Source organism: Conger conger, chromosome 4, assembly GCF_963514075.1.
Source record: "Conger conger chromosome 4, fConCon1.1, whole genome shotgun sequence".
Lineage (NCBI taxonomy): Eukaryota > Metazoa > Chordata > Actinopteri > Anguilliformes > Congridae > Conger > Conger conger.
In genome coordinates this window covers 36,896,189-36,920,653 of record NC_083763.1, presented here as the reverse complement: position 1 = coordinate 36,920,653, position 24,465 = coordinate 36,896,189, and the positions used below count along the sequence as shown (strand labels likewise).

The following is a 24,465-nucleotide window of genomic DNA, read 5'->3' as shown; positions in this document are numbered from 1 at the left end:
ATCAGGCTTGCACCTTTCCTTCAAGACAACAGTACTGACACATTCAGCAGCCAAATCCCACCATCCCACATTGCCTGAGAATTGCATGTGTTTCTCAATCACAGCAGATGAAAGCTGGGCATTTCAACATTCATGTGCAAAGATTGACACATTTATGATTCAGTCATTACCTTATACTCCCCATGCTGTTGCCATGCAGTTGCAAGCCAAGCTGCATGTTGTTGAGCTCAGTCTGAGCAGTGCAATCCAGGAAGGAGTTAAGGGGGATATAGTCTTTCCCATCCTGTTCAAGAAACAAACACCATTTTTTACAAAAGGAGTTTTGGGAGATGTAGTATTTTTCATGAGGCATTGTTTGGGATCGTACTGTTTGCAGTGAATTAATTTGGTGGGAAGGTTTGCAGTGGTGCCAACTGAACTCACCTGCTGCACACGCTGCTGAAGCAGGTCTCCAAGGGTCTCCACCAGTGCTGTGAAAGTGGGGCGCTCTAATGGGTTTGTGTTCCAGCATGACAGCATAATGTTGTAACTGTAGAAGGGGGAGACAAATATGTTAAACTTTGGGCTGTCTGGGGCTGCTGCACTCTTCAGCACTGCTCCACTCAACAGTCCTGTTATACCTAGTACTCTTCCATTCAAAACTGCTCCCCACGACTACAGCCAACACTGCTCAGGATTGCTCCACTCAACACCACCTGAGTCAACCCTGACCTTGCTCTCTATTTCGAGTACTCTACTATAGGGGCAGGTCAGAGTGCTTTATATAGAAGAGCTGACAAGTGAGAACTTTAAAATGTGTGTTTAGTGTGTTTCCAGATTTTTCATTATTACACTTATAATTCAATATTATATTTCATTTACATATCATTTGCTACCAATCTCTCAGCATAACATTAATATGATAATAATGCAGATCTTGTAAATGTCAGAACGATGGCTTTCTAATACTTTCTGTCACATATTCAAAATCAATTAATTTTATTGTAAAGTGCTTTTTACAGAGATCTGTCACAAAGACACCAAGAGGCAAATTGGGCAAAAAACAGACGTGAAACGTCAAAATGTAAGCAGTGAGGTAAAAAAAGAACTCCCTGAGAGGAAAGAACCAAGCTATAAAGGGGGGTCCATCCTCTGCTGGCTGGCCTGGCGTAGAGGTAGAATGGATGTAACAGAAATGTAATAAGGAATCTTATTACAGCAGGTTACAGCCGAGGTATTCAACTAGCAGGTAAAGTTAAAGTACTAAATGAAGAGATGCATCAGGGGCTCCATGCTGCATCAAGGTGTGGGCTTGAACTGTTGGAGGGACAGGGCTGGAGCCCACATTGAATTTGAAATAAAGCAATGACTATGAAGTTAAAGTGTAGACTTTTAGTTTTAATTTGAGCTAGAATTTTTTACATCCATAGTGGATGAACAATGTAGGAATCGTCTCCCCAATTTTAGGGGACCAAAAGTAATTGGACAATTTAATGGATGGCAGAAGAACCCTTCATAAAAAAATTAAAATTGCACATGTTTAAACAACGTTGTATGAATTTATTTGATTCGCACCATCATTTTTTCCTGTGAAACCAACAACAATTGAAGAATATTCAAACACTAATACTAACTCTAACTCTAAAAAACTAATTATTACATCACCAATCAACAAACAATATAACCCAAGATCGTTTTCTCAGCTACAGTGGTAAGAAAAACATTGTGATGTCACAGTAACTGTCACATGAATCCGGCGGAATTTGTCAGTTTGTTTCTGAACACGAATGACCAAAATATTGATAAATGAGGCTTGTTTTGGTATACTGGCCAACATGTTGTACGTTGCTAGGTTTGGTCTTCTTGTCACTCAATATTACCAATAGTGATGATCCGAGTACTCGTTTTAGACAAGTACCCGTAAAGATTATTGACTTTTTTCTCATGACGGGTGTTGTACAAGTAACTGGATCATTATCCGAGATCGGGGATATATTTGTTTATTTTTTACATTGGCTGCAGTAGCTGTACATCAGTGACTAATTCATTCATTCATTATCCTAACCCGCTTATCCTGAACAGGGTTGCAGGGGGGCTGGAGCCTATCCCAGCATACATTGGGCGAAAGGCAGGAATACACCCTGGACAGGTCACCAGTCCATCGCAGGGCACACACACCATTCACTCACACACTCATACCTACAGGCAATTTAGACTCTCCAATCAGCCTAACCTGCATGTCTTTGGACTGTGCGAGGAAACCGGAGTACCCGGAGGAAACCCACGCAGACACGGGGAGAACATGCAAACTCCACACAGAGAGGCCCCATCCATGCCGCCTCAGTGACTAATGTGTAACATAAAGTTTTCACTGTTTTGTGACCGGTTCCTCCCTGTTTCTCCCCCCCAGTAAAAATTACTGCCTGCTGCTATTTTCCTCACTTTTCTCTTGTGCATGTCAAGAGACTGTTGTGTGGTTGTAGATTAAATATATAAATATTTCACTAGTATATTGTCATAGTGTGACCAGATGTGCATTCAAGATCGCAAATATTAGCAAAGAATTTGAAAAGGTATTGCGCCGCGAAAAGAAATAGCTGCCGACGGGGAAGACGCGGAGAGAACAAATGTAATATGTAATATTTGTTCTTCTTAAAAAATAAATCACAGATAAGCAAAGAATAAGCTAGCTGGCATTGTTGGATCTAAGGCGCATCCATTTGTATTCAAAATGCGGTGGTGGCAAACTCAATGGAATGTTCATTTAAACTATTCAGAACCATTTCAGATAACAACATGGATTATGGTAGAATTTGATTGGGAAGCAAATCGTCAAATAATGTGCATTTCAGACGTGTCACATCAATAACGCAATGCCATCACCAATGCCATCATAAAAATCTAAACAAAAATATAAATTATTTTGAAATTTAAATGTTTATGTTCGGCCAAGCCCCCTGCATTACATGGATATAAATTTCTGCATCTTTAGAAATGTTGCATGTATGAAAGGTTCTATTTAAAGGTGTTGTATAAATAAAGCTTAGAATTATTATTTAAAAATGCTACATTTGAAGTGTTACCACTCCCACCTCCTGCCTACATTATGCAGTTTGCTGACACCCCCAGAGCTATGCCCTGCCCCCAATCTCTCAAAACCCTCCAAAGCAGTGGCTGATTCGGCAGCTCTTACACCAGGGTCACTTCTAGGTGAGAATCGGTGAGAACTGCTCACAAAACTTTGAAGGTTGATATCATAAAATACTTCTGTCAGACTGAGCTGATAATTGATTTTAGACAAGACAAAGACGCCATCATAGAGAGTCGGTATGCCTTACCTGTGAAGGCAAACATATAGCCGTATAGCACCCCCCTTATTAATTTGTGTACAGTCCCCTCCAAAAGTATTTGAAAAGCAAGGTCAATTCCTTTGTTTGTCCTATACACTAAAAACAATTGAGCTTGTGCTCATCTGTGAAGCACAGTGGAAGAAGTGTCATGACTTGCTTGGCTGCTTCTGGAGTGGGCTCACTAATCTTTATGGATGATGTAACTCATGATGGTAGCAGCAGGAGAAATGAAAAAACATTCTGTCTGCCAGCTTATGGAGAAATGCGTCCAAAATAATTGGGAGGAACTTCATCACTCAAGACAATGACCCAAAACACACTGCCAACACAACAAATAACTTCATTAGGGAGAACGAGTAGAAGATTTTAGACTGGCCAAGTCAATCACCAGACCTTAACCCAATTGAGCATGCATTTCACTTCCTGAAGAGGAGATTGAACAAACAAGAACTGAAAGAGGCTGCAGCAAAAGCCTGGAAAATCATCACAAAAGAAGAATTTAGTGGTCTGATACTAAAGGTGCTATGTTCTAAGTAGTTTAACACATCTTGGTGTAAATACCAGGAAATAAAAGCTGAAATTCTGAACTCTTGTCTCTTTGGTTCATCTTTCCTGAAGCCCAATTGTATTCAGTCTATTGCAAAAAGGCAGGAATTGGCCTTGCTGTTCCAATACTTTTGCAGTACTGTGTATACATGTGTATTGTCCATGTATTTTTCGATGTTGCTGCAAGCTGTCATATGCAATTGCCCTTTTCGGGATGAATAAAGTTAAAGCCAAAGTCTTGACTTTACTTGACTACTTCCAAAATGGATTGGTCAATCCCAACAAGTGATACTTCTGAGTGTCACATCAAATAAAAAAAAATGAGAGCAGTGCGATGATACCCTTTACCACGTGAAGTTACATATGATGACTTGACGTGGTGTCAAGACTTGACGTGACGTGCTCAAAAAACCTACTCTTGACCCCTCTGCCCTGAACAACTACCGGCCTGTCTCTCTTCTTCCCTTTCTCGCTAAAACTCTGGAACGGGCGGTCTGCTCCCAACTGTCCACTTATCTTCTCCAGAACAATCTCCATGACCCCAACCAGTCTGGCTTCAAGAGCGGCCACTCCACTGAGACCGCCCTGCTCGCGGTCACGGAGGCACTCCACTCTGCTAAAGCAAAATCCCTCTCCTCTGTCCTCATCTTCCTCGACCTGTCGGCCGCCTTCGATACAGTCATCCATGAGATTCTGCTCTCATCGCTGTCTGGGATGGGTGCACTCGTTTGGTTTTCCTCCTACCTTTTTGGTCGCTCCTACCAGGTGACTTGGAAGGGCTCAGTCTCCGACCCTCACCCCCTACGAACTGGAGTCCCGCAGGGCTCAGTTCTTGGGCCTCTCCTCTTCTCGCTATACACCATGTCTCTTGGTTCTGTTATCTCTTCCCATGGCTTTTCTCATCATTCTTACGCTGATGACACCCAACTCTTTATTTCCTTCCCCCCCGACACCCAAGTCACCACACGGATCTCTGCCTGCTTGGCTGATATCTCTGAGTGGATGACTTCCCACCACCTGAAGCTCAACCTTGCCAAAACTGAGCTTCTCTACATCCCTGCTAAGTCCTCTCCGTCAATCGACCTCTCATTGACTGTTGAGGACTTTGTAGTTTCCTCCTCCCGTACGGCAAAGAATCTTGGGGTGACTCTTGATAACTGCCTCACCCTGGCTCCACAAGTATCCTCCACTGCCAGAACCTGCAGGTTCTTTCTGTATAATATACGCCGTATCCGTCATCTCCTGACTGAGAAAGCCACCCAGCTCCTAGTCCAGGCGCTCGTCATTTCCCGCCTGGATTACTGCAACTCCCTCCTAGCCGGTCTCCCAGCGTGTGCCATCAAGCCCCTCCAGCTGGTCCAGAATGCTGCAGCCCGCCTGATCACCAGTCAGCCCAGGTCGGCTCATGTCACCCCGCTTCTCATTGGCCTCCACTGGCTTCCTATTGCCGCACGCATCCGTTTCAAGGCCCTAGTGTTGGCATTTCAGGCTGCTAAGGGGACTGCCCCACCTTACATACAATCCCTGATCACTCCCTACTCCCCAGCTAGATCACTCCGGTCTGCCAGCTCTGGTTGCCTTATGGTCCCCTCTCTATGTGCACCTGGCGGTCGAGCTGCACGTTCACGCCTGTTTTCTGTTCTGGTTCCTCAGTGGTGGAATGACTTGCCTACCACTGTCAGAACAGCAGAATCCCTCCCCCTATTTCGACGCAGACTCAAAACCCACCTTTTCAAACTCTACCTTAGTCCTCCCTCCTGATTTCCCCTGCCCCTCCTTTCTGATATCCCTATCCTTGTCTAACCCCCCCCCCCCCCCAAAAAAAAAAAAAAAAAAAAATGCACTTATGATGACAACTATGTTTAGAACAGCATTTCATGTGTATTTTGCTAGTTCTGGATGTGATGCTTTGACTTATGGTAGAACCTATGCACTTGTAAGTCGCTTTGGATTAAAAGCGTCTGCCAAATGACTAAAATGTAAATGTAATGACTTTACTCGAATTTGAGTTCATTTATCCAATTACTTTTGATCCTCTAAAACTGGGGGGACTATGTATAAAAACGTCTGGATGTAAAAACCCTCAAAGTAAAGGTGACCACATTTTGATTGTTTTTGATTGTTTTTCAACTGTTTGTTTGCTGGAGTAGAGAGTAAAACAACAAAAAATGAGCCACTGTCCAAATACTTATGGAATGCATTGTATCCACTTGCCACAAAGAGTCAATTCTAAATGTGGTATTTTTGTCTCAATATCCGATCAGTGACAGAAGGAGCAGGGCCGTCCTGGGTACCGTCGGAAGATGTATACACTTACATTTCTGGGGTGCTGTATTCCGGGGCACACATTCGGGTGCCCCCCCTCAGTCTGTGGCAGAACTCTTCATCGATATGGAGACCAGGATATGGAGATGCCCCTGAAGAGGACAAAGGGTTTATTGGTGACATCATCCCCCAAATATTCACCGCCTAAACTGCTCATACCCTGCTCCAACGATTGCCCTTATGCCTAGACCCAATCTGAAAATCTTGTCCTTGCACTCCATATCAATCCCCTCCCAAAATCTCTTCATCTGGCCCAACTCAATCTTGCTCACATACCATTGTCCCTGTCACAACTCTTGCATGAGCTCTACAAAGTCACTCTTTTAGCAGCTTTGTGCATCTGTGAGTCTATATGTTTTGAGAGCTTGTGAACTGCAAGGTGGAGAGGGTATGAGGAATGTATGTTACAGGCATGTTTGGAATGTATCTAATGGAACTCACCCAGAGAGAATATCTCCCACAGGAGCACACCAAAGGACCACACATCACTTTGGGTGGTGAATACCTTATCGAAGATGGACTCTGGGGCCATCCATTTCAGTGGCAACCTGGCCTGTAGATATACCAACACCTGTCACCTTTTACTCTCACCCAATTGCTTTAATTCAAAATTCAATATCTTGATTCAAGATCTACATTTGTGTGTCAACAGTTGCTGGTGGCCGCAGACTCACGTCTCCTTTCCTGATGTAGTCAGGGTCTTTGTAGAGATCCTGTGCCAGACCAAAGTCACAAATCTTCACTACACTGTTCTCAGAGAGAAGAATATTTCTGGCAGCCAGATCCCGATGGATACACTGTAAATCACAGAGAATCACACCCCAATTATACATACACACAGATTTGCACACACACCCATAATCACAATTACTTTTGCAACAATGGTGACTATCTCAGAGGATCACGTTTCCTAGTTCTCACAGTCTGTCTCCCTATCCTGTGGCCTCATCTGAATAGAGCCTAGGTGCTACTAGGATCTTTGGATGGGCATTTGGATTATTGGGATGGGCAGCAACGAAAATGTTGCTCTTTAAACAAGGGCGTAGTTTAAATTAGTTGTTTTTTTTGTAGGGGGGTCTGGGGCCAGTACACCGTGAAAAAGAAACTTTTAACTGAATAAATAATTAAATCTGTAAAATTCATATTTAGATTTCATGATAAGAATTTGTATGACGAACTAGAGAGCAAAACTTTAGCATTTTGGTTTGGATGTAGGCTACCATAGAATAGAATGCACAGGGTCAGGCAGCAGTGCCTGTATGATGAATATTAGTATGATCTGGGGATAGAACCAATATGATTAGCAGATTTGATATGATCTTTTTTTGTATTCTTTTTCACTTTTATACATTTTTACTATTTTCTACTTTTCTTTGTTTGTGTGTGTAAAGGAATGTAGAACTCCTAAAATGCAATTGATAGCTAGCTATGGGTAAATATCAATAAAGGTAAAAGAAGACAAATGTGAGTAAGCTAGAATGGAGTATAAGTTAATGTTCTGTTTGCCTACTGAGTGCAATTAAATCACACAGGGTAATTGCTGAATGACTGTTAATGTTCTCCCCGTGTTTGTGTAGGCTTCCTTCAGGTACTCCGGTTTCCTCCCACAGTCCAAAGACATGCAGGTAAGGCTGGAGAGTCTAAATTGCCTGTGGGTATGAGTGTGTGAGTGAATGGTGTAATGTTCTGAGTTTGTTCTGTCTGTTTTTAGTGTTGTTATTGTTCATTCTTGTTATTTATTCATCATCTGGTTATTGTTCCCATTTCCTAACCTGCATGTCTTTGGACTGTGGGAGGAAACTGGAGTACCCGGAGGAAACCCATGCAAACTCCACACAGAGAGGCCCCGGCTGACCGGGATTCAAACCCAGGACCTTGCTGTGAGGCGGCAGTGCTACCCACTGCACCATCCGTGCCGCCGTTAGTTAAATGTTGTAAAGCACTATTCTTACTAACTACTACTAATCTAGATGTTGTACAGTACTAATCCGATTAATACACTTACTGTCAGTCTAACTAACTAACAGTCACTTTAATTGGGTAGTTTAGATTTATCACATAACTAACTCACTAATGCAATCTCTTTGTTTTCTGCACTGTTCTATAACTCCGCCTTCCTATGCTATCCCTGATTACTCAGGGGCGACATGGCTCAGGCAGTAAGAGCAGTCGTCTGGCAGTCGGAGGGTTGCCGGTTTGATCCCCGCCCAGGCTGTGTCGAAGTGTCCCTGAGCAAGACACCTAACCCCCAATTGCTCCTGACGAGCTGGTCGGGGCCTTGCATGGCAGCCAATCACCGTCGGTGTGTGAATGTGTGTATGAATGGGTGAATGGAGAAGCATCAATTGTACAGCGCTTTGGATAAAGGCGCTATATAAATGCCTGCCATTTACCATTTACTTGCTTAGTCTCAGCGAAGTGTTCGCACCTGTCTCTTACTATCACTATGTCCTCAATCTATGCAAATGTCTACTCCCTAATCCGGAGCCGTATGTTTTACATGTGTGTTATCGTGCATCCAGTCCGCGTTTTCGTCTCCCCCGTTATTGTATTATTACCCTATTATGTTTCCTACCTGTTGTCTATTTGTTTAGCCCACCTTTCTCCCGAGCCCCGCCTAGATTATCACCTTCCCTCATGTATTTAAACCTCAGTCTCCGCTTTGTTCTTTGTCAGAACGTTGATCTTTATCAGTGCCTTGTACGCCTGTTATTGAGATTCCTAGTGACACCGCTTTGATTTGTCTTCCAAGTTTGCCTCGCCTTCTGGTTTTGTTTGCCCATCTGTTTTCTTGGTTTTATTTGCTTTTTTTCTTGACCTAAATTTTTGCCTTCTACTTCAGATCACTTGGATTTTGACCTTTTGCTTGTTTATTTGACCATTCTTTTTGCTTTCTGTTTTTGGCATTGTCTTTGGATCTCTTGGCTTTTAACTTGGACTATTAAACAACGTTTTTAGATTATCCCTGGGTCTGGTTTTCACACCTGCCTAAAACTTTTGCACAGTACTGTGTATATATATATATATATATATGGAGAAATCATATATATATTTATTTATTTACCAGGGACAGTGCCCATTAATCAACATTTCAGTTTCCACATCAATGTAAATGTGCCAGACTTAGCTGATGAGCTTCTGCGGTAAGAATTTCATAGGCTGGGAAAAAATAATTATGAGGTTGGACAGTAGGGGCAGTGACGTTGCATTTTGGCCTGTAACAGGTGGAGAAGTCATTTGTAGCAAGATTGCCCATAATCAAATGATGGTTTAGGGACTGTTTTTCACGCAACCACCATGAGGTGGCAAATGTGAGGGTATGGGGTATATATTCCACCGTAGCACTTAACCATGTTAGCACAGGCAGCTTTTAACTTTTAACATTTTAAATTGATCCTATAGTGGGACTTTTGCTGTTTTTTAGCTAGCAGCATGGGTCAGCCTTAAAGTTACCACAAAGAGCTTGTGAGTAATGACCTTTCACACGTTGATGACCATCCAGGAAATTATAGTGCATGGAGGTTGTCATTCATCAATACGATAAAAGATCTAGATCTCACAGCTAGTCAATAGTTGGACTTGCTGTCAAAATGGCTCGGTAAGGAGTCCTCAGAATATATCAGACGTGCTCTTTTAGAAGCTATTGTTTTCCCAATATCTCAAACAAGAATAACTATAAGTTGAGAACTTGATTTCTTAATGGAGCTACTCTCAGCAAGGGAAGATGGCTATCTAGCTGGCTTCGCATACTTGGACATCAAGCTGCCATACAGCTTGCAGGAGAAATGGATTTCCCAGGGCTTGAAGTATAAGAAGGATCACCACATTGCATACCCCACCCTTTTCCTTCTTCCCTGGTTTTATTTGCTATCAAGCTAAAATCAGAAACGACCCCAGCTTTGCTCTTCCAGAAAACAACTGTCCTCAAAGTGAAAAACCCTGTCATAAGTACATCGGAATTAAACTCCATCCAAGGAAAATCCAGTCAAAAACTGTCCCATCCATAACAAGCCATACCCACTAAAAGTGCCGTAGCTTCAGATTGAAAACCATCGAGGAACGTAAAAATTATCTGAAGGTGCAAGGGATTTATTTCAAGTGCAGCTCATCGTCTTTGCATTTTGCCTGCAACTGCAAACCCATGGTGAAGTGTGATGAGTGCAACAGCAAAGTCACCTTACAGCCTTACATCCTGGTCCACCTCTATGGGCATAAAAGGACCTAAAACACCCATCAGGGAATGGCGGGAAGGAAGAAAAAGAGAATGCTTCACGAACACCTGCTGTGAGCACTTTGTGCACTGAGTTTTGCGCCAGCAGCCTTACTTCAAAGTCATGCTCAAAGGTATGCCTCGTCAAAGTATGTCCTCGAAGGCATGAAGAGAGCATGGCATACAGTCAGGATGTATGCTGTGCTCAATGACCAAAGCAACAGATCACTGGCCAGGTCAGAGTTTGTTTACCTGTTCAACATCCGTGGTGATTCAGGCAGAAGATTGAAGCATTGGATGGTGGTGTCAGCTTTACACTTCCAACACTGATCAATAATAATGACATACCAGTCTGCCGTGATGAAATCCCGACCCTTGCGGTCGCTCTCCATCATCCCCACCTGAAGTACCTTACTTCTGAGATTGCAGCTCTAGACCATGATGCCATTGCCCTTTTGCTGCTAGGAAGGGACTTTCTAAAGATCATGGACGAAGAGGTTTGCTAGGATGAACCTCTCATTTTTAGGTCTCCTTGGCCACCTCTACCAAGCCATGACTAGTCTCTCTTCTTGGGGCTTCATAAGATTACATCAAACAGCATAGATGTCCTGAAAGTGTTTCCCATGAAAGACCACGCCAAGGACCTGCTGCCGACACATTCATCTGCATCTGTTAGCAACAAGTCATTCACACGCTGTTGCATTCTGTCGACAATTAATAGCCTATTTGACCCTCTTGAGTTTGCTGCTCCCGTCACTGTTCAAGGAAGGTTTCTACTCAGGGAAGTGTCTATGGAAGCAAGTAACTGGGATGCCCCACTCTCACAAGAGAAACGTAGTTGTATGGGGGGCATGGAGAGACTCATTACAAGACCTGCAGCGGCTTCACGTCCCTCAAGCCTACACAGCTGGCTCTCTGTCACAGGTGACGCAAAAGTAAATCTGCATTTTCGCAGACGCCTTGACCAAGGTCATTGGTGCTATAGCATACCTCAGGAAGATGGCCAGACACAAACCAAGCCAGAGAAGAGCTGTGTGCTCTGGTACTAGCCGTGGAAATGTCAGAGTTTATTGTGCAGGAGATCGACTTCAAGCCTCATGCTATGACCCCCTACTGCGACAGTAAGGTGGTGCTCGGATATATATAATGAGTCAAATCTATTTTATATATACGTCCATAACCGTAAGTACATGCCCACAGAGCATAATCCCGCTGATCATGCTTCCAGGTCTGTTGAAGCATCTTAGTTACCAACTGGCTCACAGGACCAGCGTTCCTGCATAAACCTAACAAAACCTGTGTGGACAGCGAGACATCTTTGAGATAATTGACCCCGACTCAGACACAGAGATCCGACAACAAGTGACAAGCTGTGCTACTAGTAAAATGGATAAGCCTCTTAGGATTGAGGGATTCTCTTCCTGGAACTTATTACAAAGAGCAGTCACAACAGTCATTCATATAGCTCACTCAATCAAGACTGAGAATGATCTGCAATGGTTGGCATAAATGTTCTCATATGGTCAGTGGATTTTCCAAGACAATGAATGCAATAATCCGCTCTGTCCAGAATGCAACCTTCTCTGAGGAATTAGACACCCTCTCTAAGGGAGGTGTCATCAACAAGAAAAGCCCGCTGGCAAAGCTAAGTCCACTCATGGATGAAGACGGCTTGCTTTGTCGAAGACACGGCCCTAGGCCCGCCTGATGAGAGATTGACGGAAGATGGGTTGGGCAGGAATGCATCGTTAACCCCTCACACACACCAGTGGGGTGGTAGTAAGCACGCCCGTAAGAGGAAATGTAACAAATGTACAACCGTTTATGGACACTGAGGAGTCTGAAGTCAGAGGACTTAGATTTAGAGTACTACAGAGCAAGGCTAAAGGTCTGACTGAGGCCATGCGTAGAATGTGTTCCAGCATGACCTTGGAGGAGACTCAACATGCCGAACGGGCGGTTGGTGACCCAGGGGGTCTGGCTTTCACAGAAACGGTGAATATAATAACATTCTTGGTTGAGAAGTGTGGGCTTGCTCCTACAGGGGAGGGGCATAAGGCCTGGTTAAAGCAAAGAGATGAGGAAAACTATGTGGACGATTGGGAAATAAAAGAGTATGAGGAGATGGAAAAATGTAGGAAAGATAAGGAAGAAGGGAGGGATGTTAATACCGAAAGAAGATTAAGAGGCTTTAAGGGCCTCCCTGATTATAGCACTGACAATTTGACGGATAGATTCAAAGGACTGACTGTGGAGGTGTTAGGAAGTGAGCTACACACAGCCATAAGTTGAATGTCCTTTGTGGATCCGTTACGGCAACACACGAAGGAGCATCTAGAGAAAGTGCTAGGATGGTGGAAACTCCCTACTGGAGGGGTATATGAGATAAAGTGTTGGGAAACTCCCTTTCAGGTATGGGGAGACGACAGTGAGACAGATAACAGTGATGATGAATAGGCCCATTAGATGGGTCGCGAGAGTTAGTGTTGTGCCACTCGGTACAACAGGTACTTTCTGTACCAGTTTATTATCAGTATAGGTACATTTTGTACAAGTTTCAGGATATATAAGGAGTGAGCTTTTAGACGTTAAAAACGGCTCTTAGGACTTCGCTTGACGAGGAGGGCGGGACGGTGCGAGACGGCTATATTTAGGGCATGGGTGGTAATTATATTTTGTGTTACTTATAAGGTAGAAGGTAGCATTGTTAGGTGATTTAAAGTTATACGTTTCCTTTCTGTTTCTATAATTCATATAATTATCTCCGTGAAGGGGGAGCCATAGGATAAGGTAAAGGCCAAAGAGGACGGATATTTGAAGGGCGTATCTTGACATTAACATCTGGTGGAAAGGTGAATTAGAAAAACAAAGGGGTTATATGAACCTTATGTGAATCACGTAAAGGCACCGGTATACGGTTGAAAGAATATAAAGCAATGTATGTGATTAGCAAACTGAAAGATTATATTTAACCTGTGAGCTGTATAACTCTATTCTTTTTATTATAATAAAGTATATCTGACTATAATCATATCTGAGAGAGGGTGAATTCATAAAGAAAGGGTCTTTTAGAGGAATACAGTGAATACAGAAGATCATATAACAGCGTTGCCTCACCCCACTTCACTTCGAGACTGGGCTGGAAGTTCAGTAGAACTTACCAGTTCTCCAGGACGTTCGAAAGTACTTAAAGGAAAAGTGAGTTCATCCCCAAGACACCTCCTCGTGGGGTACTGCTCGTGGGAACGTGAGGTCTGAGCCCGGCATGGGGTCCGGGCTCAGGACAGCTTAAAGTTGGAGGCAGACTAAGGGAAGCGGTCATGAGTAGCCAGATCATTTTGCCTGGCAAGCCTCATGTTTCCACATTGCTCATAAGCTATCATCAACGAGTGGAGCACCAAGGCCGCACGATCACAGGGGGAGCCATTCGAAGCGCTGGCCTATAGCTGAATGGTGGAAAAAGATGTATAAGCAGCATTCTTCATCGGTGCCTCACTTGTCGGAAGCTTTGAGGTAAAATGGAGAGACAGACTAAGCACTTCACCACCTTTTATTTACACTGGCCTGGACACTTTGGACTCTTGGACTGTTGCTGCAAAGCGCACAAGAGCAGGCCTAGCTCTCAGTAAGCACTGAGTAGTGCTCCTCACCTGCCTGAGCATTCGTGCTGTCCACATAGAAGTGATCGTGTCCATGGATGCTTCGTCCTGCATCAACTCCCTCAGCAGATTCTTTACCATCCTCTGTTCTCCGATTGAGAACCATTGATTGTGAAATTTTGTTGGTGCCTACAATGAACTCGATGATGAATCAAAGGTGCAGAGGTACATCAACAGTGAAGGCTGCACGTGGGATTCCAAGCCACCACACTCTTCCTACAGTTGTGTTCAAATAAATAGCAATCCGTTAAAAAAAGTGAATAAAGTGAAAATATTTTTTAATAGCTTTTTCAAATGTAGTGGAAACATTATACATTCAATTCCAAATCAAACCATTATCAAATTTGATCAAGTGTGCCTTATTCTTTTACAGGAAGCAAAGAAAAGGAATATTAATCTCGAAATGTTTCTGTTCAAACTCTCTTCAAACTGTATAAATTGAATACATTTATACATTTTTCAAGATTTAACACTTTAAATTACTGAACTAATATTTAGTTGCATAACCATTGTTTTTGATAACTGCTGCACATTTGCGTTGCATTGAGTCAACCAACTTCTGGGGCCTAGAAACAGGTATTTCAGCCCAGGATGAACAAATTACATTGCACAGTTCCTGTGAATTTTTGGGTTTTGCTTCGGCAACTGCATTTTTAATGTCACCCCACAAGTTTTCAATGGGGTTGAGGTCGGGGATTGAGCTGGCCACTCCATTACCTCAATCCTTTTTGTCTGGAACCAAGATGTTGCTCGCTTACTTGTGTGTTTGGAATTGTTGTCTTGTTGAAACACCCATTTCAGGGGCACTTCCTCTTCGGCATACGGCAACATAATCTCTTCAAGTATTTTGATGTATTCAAAATGATGTATTCAAACATCCCCATACCATGATTTTTGCGCCACCATGCTTCACTGTCTTCACAGTGTACTGTGGCTTGAATTCAGTACCCAGGGGTCGTCTGACGTACTGTCGATGACCACTAGACCCCAAAAAGAACAATTTTACTCTCATCAGTCCACAGAATGTAACGCCATTTCTCTATGTTCCTTGGCAAATTTAAACCAATTCTGCACATGCCCTTTTTTCATGATGGTGCTTTACGGGGGCTTCTTGCTGATAGCTTAGCCTTGATCAAACGTCTTCTGACGTCCATGTTTCTAGTCCCAGTCCCTACAAATGCAGACTCGCCAGATACTTACCCCTGCAATGCTCCTCACACAGAAGGAGAGTGTGCCACCTCCACCTGGGAAATTCACAGAGAAGGATCTCTATAAACAACAATTGTGTCAAGTGCAGATCTTATGCAACCACTTAAGGGGTCGTTGGAAGAAAGAATACCTGCAAACCTTACAAGTTTGTCACAAATGGAAAGAGTCATGCCCTAACATTGAAGAGAGTGACATTGTGCTCCTGGATGACAGCCAAGCAGCCTGAAATGACTGGCCTATGGTCTTTCCAGGTGATGACTGGGTTTGCTAAGTCGAGCCCAAGGTGACCAAGCAACAGTCAAGCAAGAAATTTCTCAGACTGAAATCATTCAATCATTCTCCTTCTTTGTTTGCGATTTGCAGTTTGTAGCAGTCTATATGTCCTTACAGATACCAGACGAAGAGTGTTATGCCCTCAGGTTCGGCAAACTCGCGCCCTTTCCGGGACTCTTATTTTGATAATAGTTTGATAGTTTGGGATGCACTTTGAGCCACAACCGGAAGTCAACCATTTTAGTTCTTCCATACAATCGCATTTTTGCATGCTCACACAGAAACCATCTGTTGCAATCCTTGTTTTTGTTCATGCCTTCTACACCATTGTCTGCAAGTATTTGTCTTGCACATAACATAGAGTAATACTTGGGACTGCATTTTCGTGAAATATATTGTGTAAGCCTCATTTTTGTATATTAGCTCATTGTTATTTAGCTATATTCCTTGTTAACTATACCAAAACTCAAGATGGGCTGTAAGGAGTTTAATACTTATTGTCATTTATTGCCAGTATTGTTTGTTGTCATTGTAGAGTTACAGAAGCTGCATTTAAAGTCTATGTACAAACTCTAGCTTTATATTTATCTCCTCTAGCATTACCATAGCTAGTGGACTAGCCTTTCACCTGCAATATTGTATGCTTACAGAATTCATTAATTCATAGTAGATGTACAGAAGCTATATGGGAGCTTATAGTATACTATTTGATTCATTAGACATTTTGCTCATAGTATTCATTGTCTATTTTTCTCAGTTTCACTCTTGTTCATATTTTATATGAGGATGCTGCCAAATAAAGCACCTATATCCTGACCCTCCTATTCATTTGAATGGAATTTGGCTCGCTGCTGTATTGTGCAGATACGCACTGTGGTGGCCCGATCAGGAATCGGTACACCACTGGAGTGGAACAGCCCGTGCGCCGGCGCCAAGTGCTAGGAAATGTGATTAACCATGTGTATTTCCCCAGTTCATATTTAACAGAGCCGCACCGGGGAGAGAGCCGGCGAGGAGAATCAGCACCATGGCCAGCGACACGGGGAAAGACGCGTGAGGAATGCGAGGAAGGAATCACTAACATTTCTTATTGGACAGGCGCAGCCGTACCGACTCCAAGAGAGAGAGAGAGAGACCTTACAAAAGGCGGGGCGCAACCACAGAGCGGGGCTGAGTATGGAGGGAGACGGATGCGAAGCCCAGTGATAAGAGAAACAGCCACTAATGCGAGTGGCGACAACACGGTGGAGCCGGGGGTCTTCGGAGGCTCGGAAAAAGGCGTGGGCGGAACGGACCACCCACAACCACCAACGGACCGGTGTGACTTTTTTTTCTCATTTTGCTGGGAAAGCAACTTTGTTTGGGACTTGTGAAGGTGCCCTGAAGGCACGCCAGAAACTAATTAAAATATAGTTTTGATGAACTACTCTTGCTCTCTCTGCCTCTCTCTCCCCACGGGTCACCACATATGGTGGAGAATGCTGGCACAGAGACCCCAGCTATAGAGAGAGAGAGCAATTTATCACCAACCCAAAAAAATAAATGGAGGACGCCATCAACGCCCTGCTACGATCACAAGGCGCCCTGCAGAAGGCCGTGGCAGAATTGTGCCAAAAGTCCAGCCCGGCGACAACCCATCGGACTCCCAAAGACGTACTGCTGAAGCAGACCCCTGATGACGAAATTGAGGCCTACCTCGAAACCTTCGAGCGGGCGGCTTACCTGGAGAAATGGCCTCAAGGCACCTGGGGCTCCCTCCTGGCCCCATTCCTCAGCGGGGAGGCCCAGAAGGCTTACCGGGGGCTGCCTCCGGCCGAAGCCCACGACTACCCCACCCTAAAAGCTACCATCTTAGCCCAGTATGGCTACAGTCTCCCCGCCAGGGCACAGCGGTTCCACCAATGGGCCTATGACCCCGCCCTCCCGGCGCAAGGACAGGTGATGAACCTGGGGAGGCTAACCAAAAGTTGGCTAGTCGAGGGCGACGGGCCACCCCTACTCAACCGGGTGGTGTTGTTGTACGTCGCTCTGGATAAGAGCGTCTGCCAAATGCCAATAATGTAATGTAATGTAATGGACCGCTGTGTCCGAGCACTGGCTCCGAACGTCAAGAAATATGTGGCCCAGCAGGGGCCCCGCTCCATTGATGCCCTGGTCAACCTCCTGGAGAACCACCAGGTGGCACAAGAGATGGTCAGGGGAACAAAAACGGAAAGCCCACGAAGAACCCCAATCGCTGTCCGACCGGAGCCACAAACCAGACCATGGTGGAGAGTGGACGACAGGGAGGAGGGACTCAGATGGAGGGAGACCAGACGGTGCTTCGCCTGTGGCCAGGAGGGCCACCTGAGCCGGGATTGCCCAGGGCGGGAGGAGTCCATGGTCACTGCACCTGAGACGGGCCGACCCTGCCACTACCTCACCACCTGCTGGGCCCACAAGGGCACTGCCGCCCCTAGGCTACCCGTCCGGATCAGGGGTCAAGACGCGGAGGCCTTGCTGGACTCTGGGAGTGCCATTACCTTGGTGAGGCCACCCCTAGCAGGGGGGAGAAGGGGAGAAGACATCGCCGTCACCTGTATCCACGGTGATGTACAAAACTACCCCACCACCGAGGTGACCATCATCACCCCTAGAGGCCAATTCACGGGAAGGGTGGGAGTGGTCGAGAGCCTCCCAGTGGAGGTGCTGTTGGAAAGAGACTGCCCCCTATTCCTCAGCTACTGGAATGAGAGGGCGACCCCTGAGAGGCCAGGCCCCACCCCCCGACCCCGCCGGAAGGGCCACAGGGAACCACACCCGGTTTGGGTAGCCCCTGTCGGGGAGAGTGAGGGGAGGAGACCCCACCCCAAGGGGGGAGAGGACAGACAACGCGACCCCCTACGGAGAGCACGGATACAGCCCCGGAACGACCGGACCCACCACCACCCCGGGAGGTGGAAGGGGGTAGCACGGGGGGTTTTCGGATTTCCAGCCCAAACTAGAGAGGGCCCCAACGGACTTCGGCTCCGCCCAGCTGCAAGACCCCTTCCTCGCCCAGGCCTGGAGAGCCGCCGCGTACATTGAGGGCGTCCCACAAGACGGGGTGAGTAGACCGGCCTACCCGTATTTTAAAGTGAAGAATAACTTGCTGTATCGAACCTGTAACAGTGACCCGGGAGAGCTAGACCAACTTCTGGTACCCCAGACCCACACCTCCAAGGTGCTCTACCTCGCCCACACCCACCTGTTGGGGGCCCACCTGGGAAGGGAGAAGACGTATGAGCGGATCCTATCTCACTTTTACTGGCCTAGCATCAAACGTGGAGGACTACTGCCGACAGTGCGCGGAGTGTCAACTTCACAGCCCCCGGGTAACGTATCGCAATCCACTAATCCCTCTCCCCATTATAGATGTGCCCTTCCACCGAATTGCTATGGACATAGTGGGACCCCTGCCCAAGTCCAGCCGGGGTCACCGGTACATCTTGGTGATCGTCGATTACGCCACCCGTTACCCGGAGGCCGTACCCTCACAGGCCGCAACAGGGAAGAGCATCGTGAGGGAGCTGTTCCTCCTCTTCAGCCGGGTGGGGATCACGGAAGAGGTCCTGACGGACCAGGGGACATGTTTCATGTCGGGTGTAATGAGGGAGATGTGCCGCCTGCTCCGGGTCCGGCAAGTGAAGACGTCCGTCTACCACCCCCAGACCGACGGGCTGGTAGAACGTTTTAACAAAACCCTCAAGTCGATGCTGAGGAAAAGGATAACAACGGACGGTAAGGACTGGGACCATTTATTACCTTACCTGTTGTTCTCTATACGTGAGGTCCCACAGGCATCCACGGGGTACGCCCCCTTCGAATTGCTGTATGGGAGACGTCCCCGAGGGCTACTGGACCTCGCTAAGGAGGCCTGGGAGCAGCAGCCATCCCGACAACGCACCCTCCTGGAACATGTGGAGGCTATGGACTAGCGGATGGCAAGAATCTGGCCCATGGTCCGGGAACACATGCAACAGGCTCAAAAGGAGCAGGCTCGACTATACAACAGAGAAGCCCAGGTGAGGGAATTCCAACTGGGGGATAAGGTCATGGTGCTGATCCCCACAAATGAGTGCAAGTTTCTGGCCAAATGGCATGGCCCCTACGAGGTGGTAGCCAAGGTCGGCCCAGTAAACTACACGGTGAGACAGGTGGGCCGGAGACACCAGCTCCAAAATGATCACATCAACCTGCTAAAGAGGTGGCACGAACCCGTGCACGACCCTGCTCCCCTCTGCTTAACCACAGGAGGCGTCACCGGAACTCCGGAAGTGGCCACTGGAGACCTGCTGACTGACCGGCAACGACAAGACCTCCGCGAGCTGGTAAGCCAACACCGGGACGTGCTCTCCCACCTCCCGGGCCGGACTACAAGGGTCCACCACGACATCGTCACGGAGCCCGGGAGGAGGGTTCGACTGCGTCCCTACCGGATCCCGGAGGCGAGAAGGCAGACCATCCGGGAGGAGGTGGCGAGGATGCTGGACCTGGGGGTCATAGAGGAATCCCAAAGCGCCTAGTCCAGCCCTATAGTGTTGGTCCCAAAACCGGAAGGAAGTTGGCGGTTTTGCAATGACTTCCGGAGGTTGAATGAAATCTCACGGTACGACGCCTACCCCATGCCCTGGGTGGACGAGCTGATCGAGCATCTGGGACCCGCTCGCTACATCAGCACCCTGGACCTCACCCGGGGGTACTGGCAGGTACCTCTGACTCCACAGGCGAGGGAGAAGACGGCCTTTGCCACCCCGGACGGCCTGTTCCAGTATCGGGTCTTACCCTTCGGAGCGCATGGAGCCCCCGCCACCTTCCAGAGGCTCATGGACAACCTACTGAGGCTCCACAGAGAGTATGCTGCTGCCTACCTCGATGATATTGTTATCCACAGCGCAGATTGGGAGAGCCACCTCAGGAGGCTGGAGGCAGTGCTAGGGGCGCTCCGGGAGGCCAGCCTGACAGCTAACTCAGCTAAGTGTCGCCTGGGCCTGGAGGAGGCCGACTACCTGGGCCACACCGTGGGACAAGGGTGCGTCCGACCCCAGAGCCAAAAGGTGGATGGGATCACAAACTGGCCACGACCCACCACAAAAAGGCAAGTGCGCACATTCCTGGGTCTAGTGGGGTACTATAGGCAGTTTATAGCGGCCCCCCTGCACAAGCTGACAAAGAAGGACCACCGGCACATGGTAATATGGACTGAAGACGCCAACCGCGCCTTCCTAGACCTGAGAGCCGCCCTGGGGAATGAACCAGTCTTAACCACTCCTAACTTCTCACAAAAATTTGTTTTGCAGACCGACGCCTCCGAGACCGGACTCGGTGCCATCCTATCCCAAATCCAGGACGCAACAGAGCACCCAATCACGTATATCAGCAGGAAATTGCTGAAACACGAAAGAAATTATAGGACGGTGGAGAAGGAGTGCCTGGCCATAAGGTGGGCGGTCGGGAAGCTTAAGTATCTCTTGGGAAGGGAGTTTATCCTTATCACCGACCATGCCCCACTGCAATGGATGTACTGGTGTAACGACACTAACGCCCGGGTGACCCGATGGTTTTTAGAACTACTATGGTTTTAGACGTTTTAAATTCAAGGTGGAACACCGAGCCGGGAGACTCCAAGGGAACGCAGACGCCCTGCCCCGGATGAACGAGGGCCTCTTTGGTGACGCTGCCGCCAAGGGCGTGGAGCTGAGGGGGAGGAAATGTGGTGGCCCGATGAGGAATCGGTACACCACTGGAGAGGAACGGTCCGTGCGCCGGCTGAACGGACCACCCACAACCACCGATGGACCGGTGTACCTAATTTTGTGAAGGTGCCCTGAAGGCACGCCAGAAACTAATTAAAATATAGTTTTGATGAACAACTCTTGCTCTCTCTGCCTCTCTCTCCCCACGGGTTGCCACAGCACACACACAAGAAGAGCAGAACAGCTTGGCTGCATTGAGATGACAAAGTCTATCTTTGAATAATACTCAAGCTTACCTGCATATTGCAGTATAAGTACAGAGAAAGTGAAGTGAATTTCAATATTTTCTTTCATTTCATTCAATTCAGTGGGGAGGTTACCAGAACACTCCTTCCACTGTTCTGGTAACCTCCCAGACATGCCAAACCTCTGGTTTCCCTTCCAAGGAGCCAAGCTAACACCAGCAATACATTAGCCAAGCTGTCTTTCATTTAAAAATGCTCTCTGTCTGCAACATGTCAAACCATGTTGAGTATGGAGCTGGTCTAACTGGTCAAAAACTAGCTTAAGCTGTTTTTTCAGCAGGAGTTGATATTCGCTTGCAAAGCTGTACAGGGATATAAAGTTACAAGTGACCAGATTGTGTTCAAGCACCCCACCCCCACAAGACTCTGCTAATGTATGTATGGCCCGCTATTCAGCTCACTGAATGAGTAGATTTCAATGCTGGTTCTAAGGTGAAACATAAACGGATGGGTGGCCCATGTTCAAGAAAAAAATATAGAAAAAAGGGGCCGTGAAAGGGTTTATTTATCCACATTGCAGATACAAGTTAGCAAGCAACATGCTGGTTAGCCAAGGGATGTGTCAAAAAGCCAGCTTGCTAGCTGGTTACACCAATCCAAGGTAATTTCTTTACTATATTAATAAAATTCGGCCTTAAACGTGAACTACGATTGGATTAGTGAAACTAGGATTTAATCATCTTGGATAACTGCACAGTTTTTTTTAACTTCTGGGGCTCGATACAAAGCAATGTATTTCAAACTGTCATAATGTAACCTATGTTTTCTTTTACTCGCAATCAAACATAGAGTGGCCAAAATGAGAGAAATTGGCAGGTATTTGCAGATAAATTAAATTCATAATAATATTTAGATTGGCTTGCTTTATAATAATTTAATGTTTCATTGTGCTTGCATTGTGTAATTTTTCCTGACTTCACATATGCTGGGAAGATTAAAAAAATAATATAATTCAATGTTTCAGAGTGGTGGCATTATAGAAAGAGAGTGTAAATCAAAGTATACTTAAGAATAAAATCGTAAATTTGTAACGAATTACTTGTACACCGTAATGGGCAAGTGGTTAACCTCACCTCCTTTGGGAACACTATGGGCATATTTTTTTGTTAGTGATTATACACTGTAGCCCAGGTTGAATTTATGTATGAAACGACAAATAAAGTGTATTATATTTTCAGCGTCGCCAAGCGCACTTTAAAATGTGCCTGTCCCAGATTGCAATAGTATCGGCAGGGTTCGCTTTGCAAGGAGGCACTCATCAGAATCACTTTATTCGCCAAGTAGTTTTCACATACAAGGAATTTGCTGTGGTTAGTGGGTGCATGCAGACTAAATATTTACAATACAAGATAATACTGAAGCGGGGTAGGTGAAATATTATTAAAGTGCAATCTAAAGTCTTTGGGGGCAGGATAAGAGTCTGCGACAATGGGGGGTCCTGGGCCTTGTTTGACGTTGATCACAGGGAGACATTACGTTGATGTAACGTGTCTATTGGGGTGGAGTAAGGGTTCTGTGACAGTGGGGGGGTTCCCCAGGCCTTGCTGATGGGAAGAAACTGCGGTCCTGATGGACCGCAGCCTCCTAGCAGAGGGAAGTGTTTCTAACAGTCTGTTTCCGGCCACAATCCTTCCTGCACGCCTCAGGGTCCTGGAGGCATACAGGTCCTGAAGAGATGGCAGATTGCAGCCAATCACCTTCTCTGCAGAGCGGATGATACGCTGCAGTCTGCCCTTGTCCTTGGCATTGGCAGCAGCATACCAGATGGTGATGGAGGAGGGAAGGATGGACTCCATTATGGCAGTGTAGAAGTGCACCATCATTGTCTTTGGCAGGTTGAACTTCTTCAACTGCCTCAGGAAGAACATCCTCTGCTGGGATTTTTTGGTGAGGGAGCTGATGTTCACTTGAGATCCTGGGAGATGATGGTTCCCAGAAAGTGGCAGGAGAGTCTCTCAAGGTGATGGGGGCGGGTGAGGCTGGGTTCTTTCAGAAGTCTACAGCCATCTACACTGTCTTCACAGCGTTGAGCTCCAAGTTGTTCTGACTGCACCAGTTCACCAGATGGTCAATCTCCCACCTGTAGGCGGACTCATCCCCACCACAGATGAGTCCAATAAGGGTGGTGTCATCCGCAAAACTTCAGGTGCGGCTTCCTGGCAGACAGGAAGTCTGTGATCCACCTGCAGGTCAAATCAGGCACGTTCAGCTGGGAGAGCTTGTCCTGTAGCAGAGTTGGCATTATTGTGTTGAAGGCAGAGCTGAAATCCACAAACAGGATCCTGGCGTAGGTTCAGAGTCCAGGTGCTGTAGGATGAAGTGGAGAGCCATGTTTACTGCATCATCTACAGACCTGTTGGCTCAGTAGGCAAACTGCAGGGGGTCCAGGAGGGGGTCTGTGATGGATTTGAGGTGGGACAGCATAAGACTTCATCACCACAGGGGTCAGGGCGACGGGTCTGTAATCATTCAGTCCTGTGATCCTTGGCTTTTTGGGGGCTGGAATGATGGTGGAGGTCTTGAAGCAATCTGGTATGTGACAAGTCTCCAGTGAGGTGTTAAAATGTCTGTGAACACCGGAGACAGCTGATTAGAACAGTGCTTCAGGGTGGATGGAGAGTGGAGTCTGGCCCGACTGCTTTGTGGGGGTTCTGCCTCTTGAAGATCCTGTTGACATCTCTTTCCAGTAAGGACAGAAGTGTCTCTGAGGTGAGTAGCTGTGGAGTGGCCCAGGCTCCTGCTGTGATGGAGGAGGTGGGGGAGGAGGGGGACTGGAGCTGGAGCTGGTGTCTTGGGGGATGGTGTCAGGACTGTCCCATTGACCTTCAAAGCGACAGTAGAACTAGTTCAGGTCGTTGGCCAGGCATGAATTGTTCATGGAGTGGGGGGGTTTTG

General features: G+C 46.5%; 1 protein-coding gene across 1 annotated transcript in view; it reads right to left on the bottom strand.

The window, feature by feature from the left end:
• Positions 1-24,465, bottom strand: part of flt1 (fms related receptor tyrosine kinase 1) — a 188,051-nt gene that overhangs the window by 7,857 nt on the left and 155,729 nt on the right. Inside the window, exons 23-27 of the mRNA XM_061240512.1 lie at positions 6,875-6,997; positions 6,642-6,753; positions 6,193-6,292; positions 424-529; positions 171-283 (exon numbers count right to left, since the gene is read on the bottom strand). Of these exons, the coding sequence (XP_061096496.1) occupies positions 171-283; positions 424-529; positions 6,193-6,292; positions 6,642-6,753; positions 6,875-6,997 (554 nt within the window). The remainder of the gene's footprint in view (positions 1-170; positions 284-423; positions 530-6,192; positions 6,293-6,641; positions 6,754-6,874; positions 6,998-24,465) is intronic.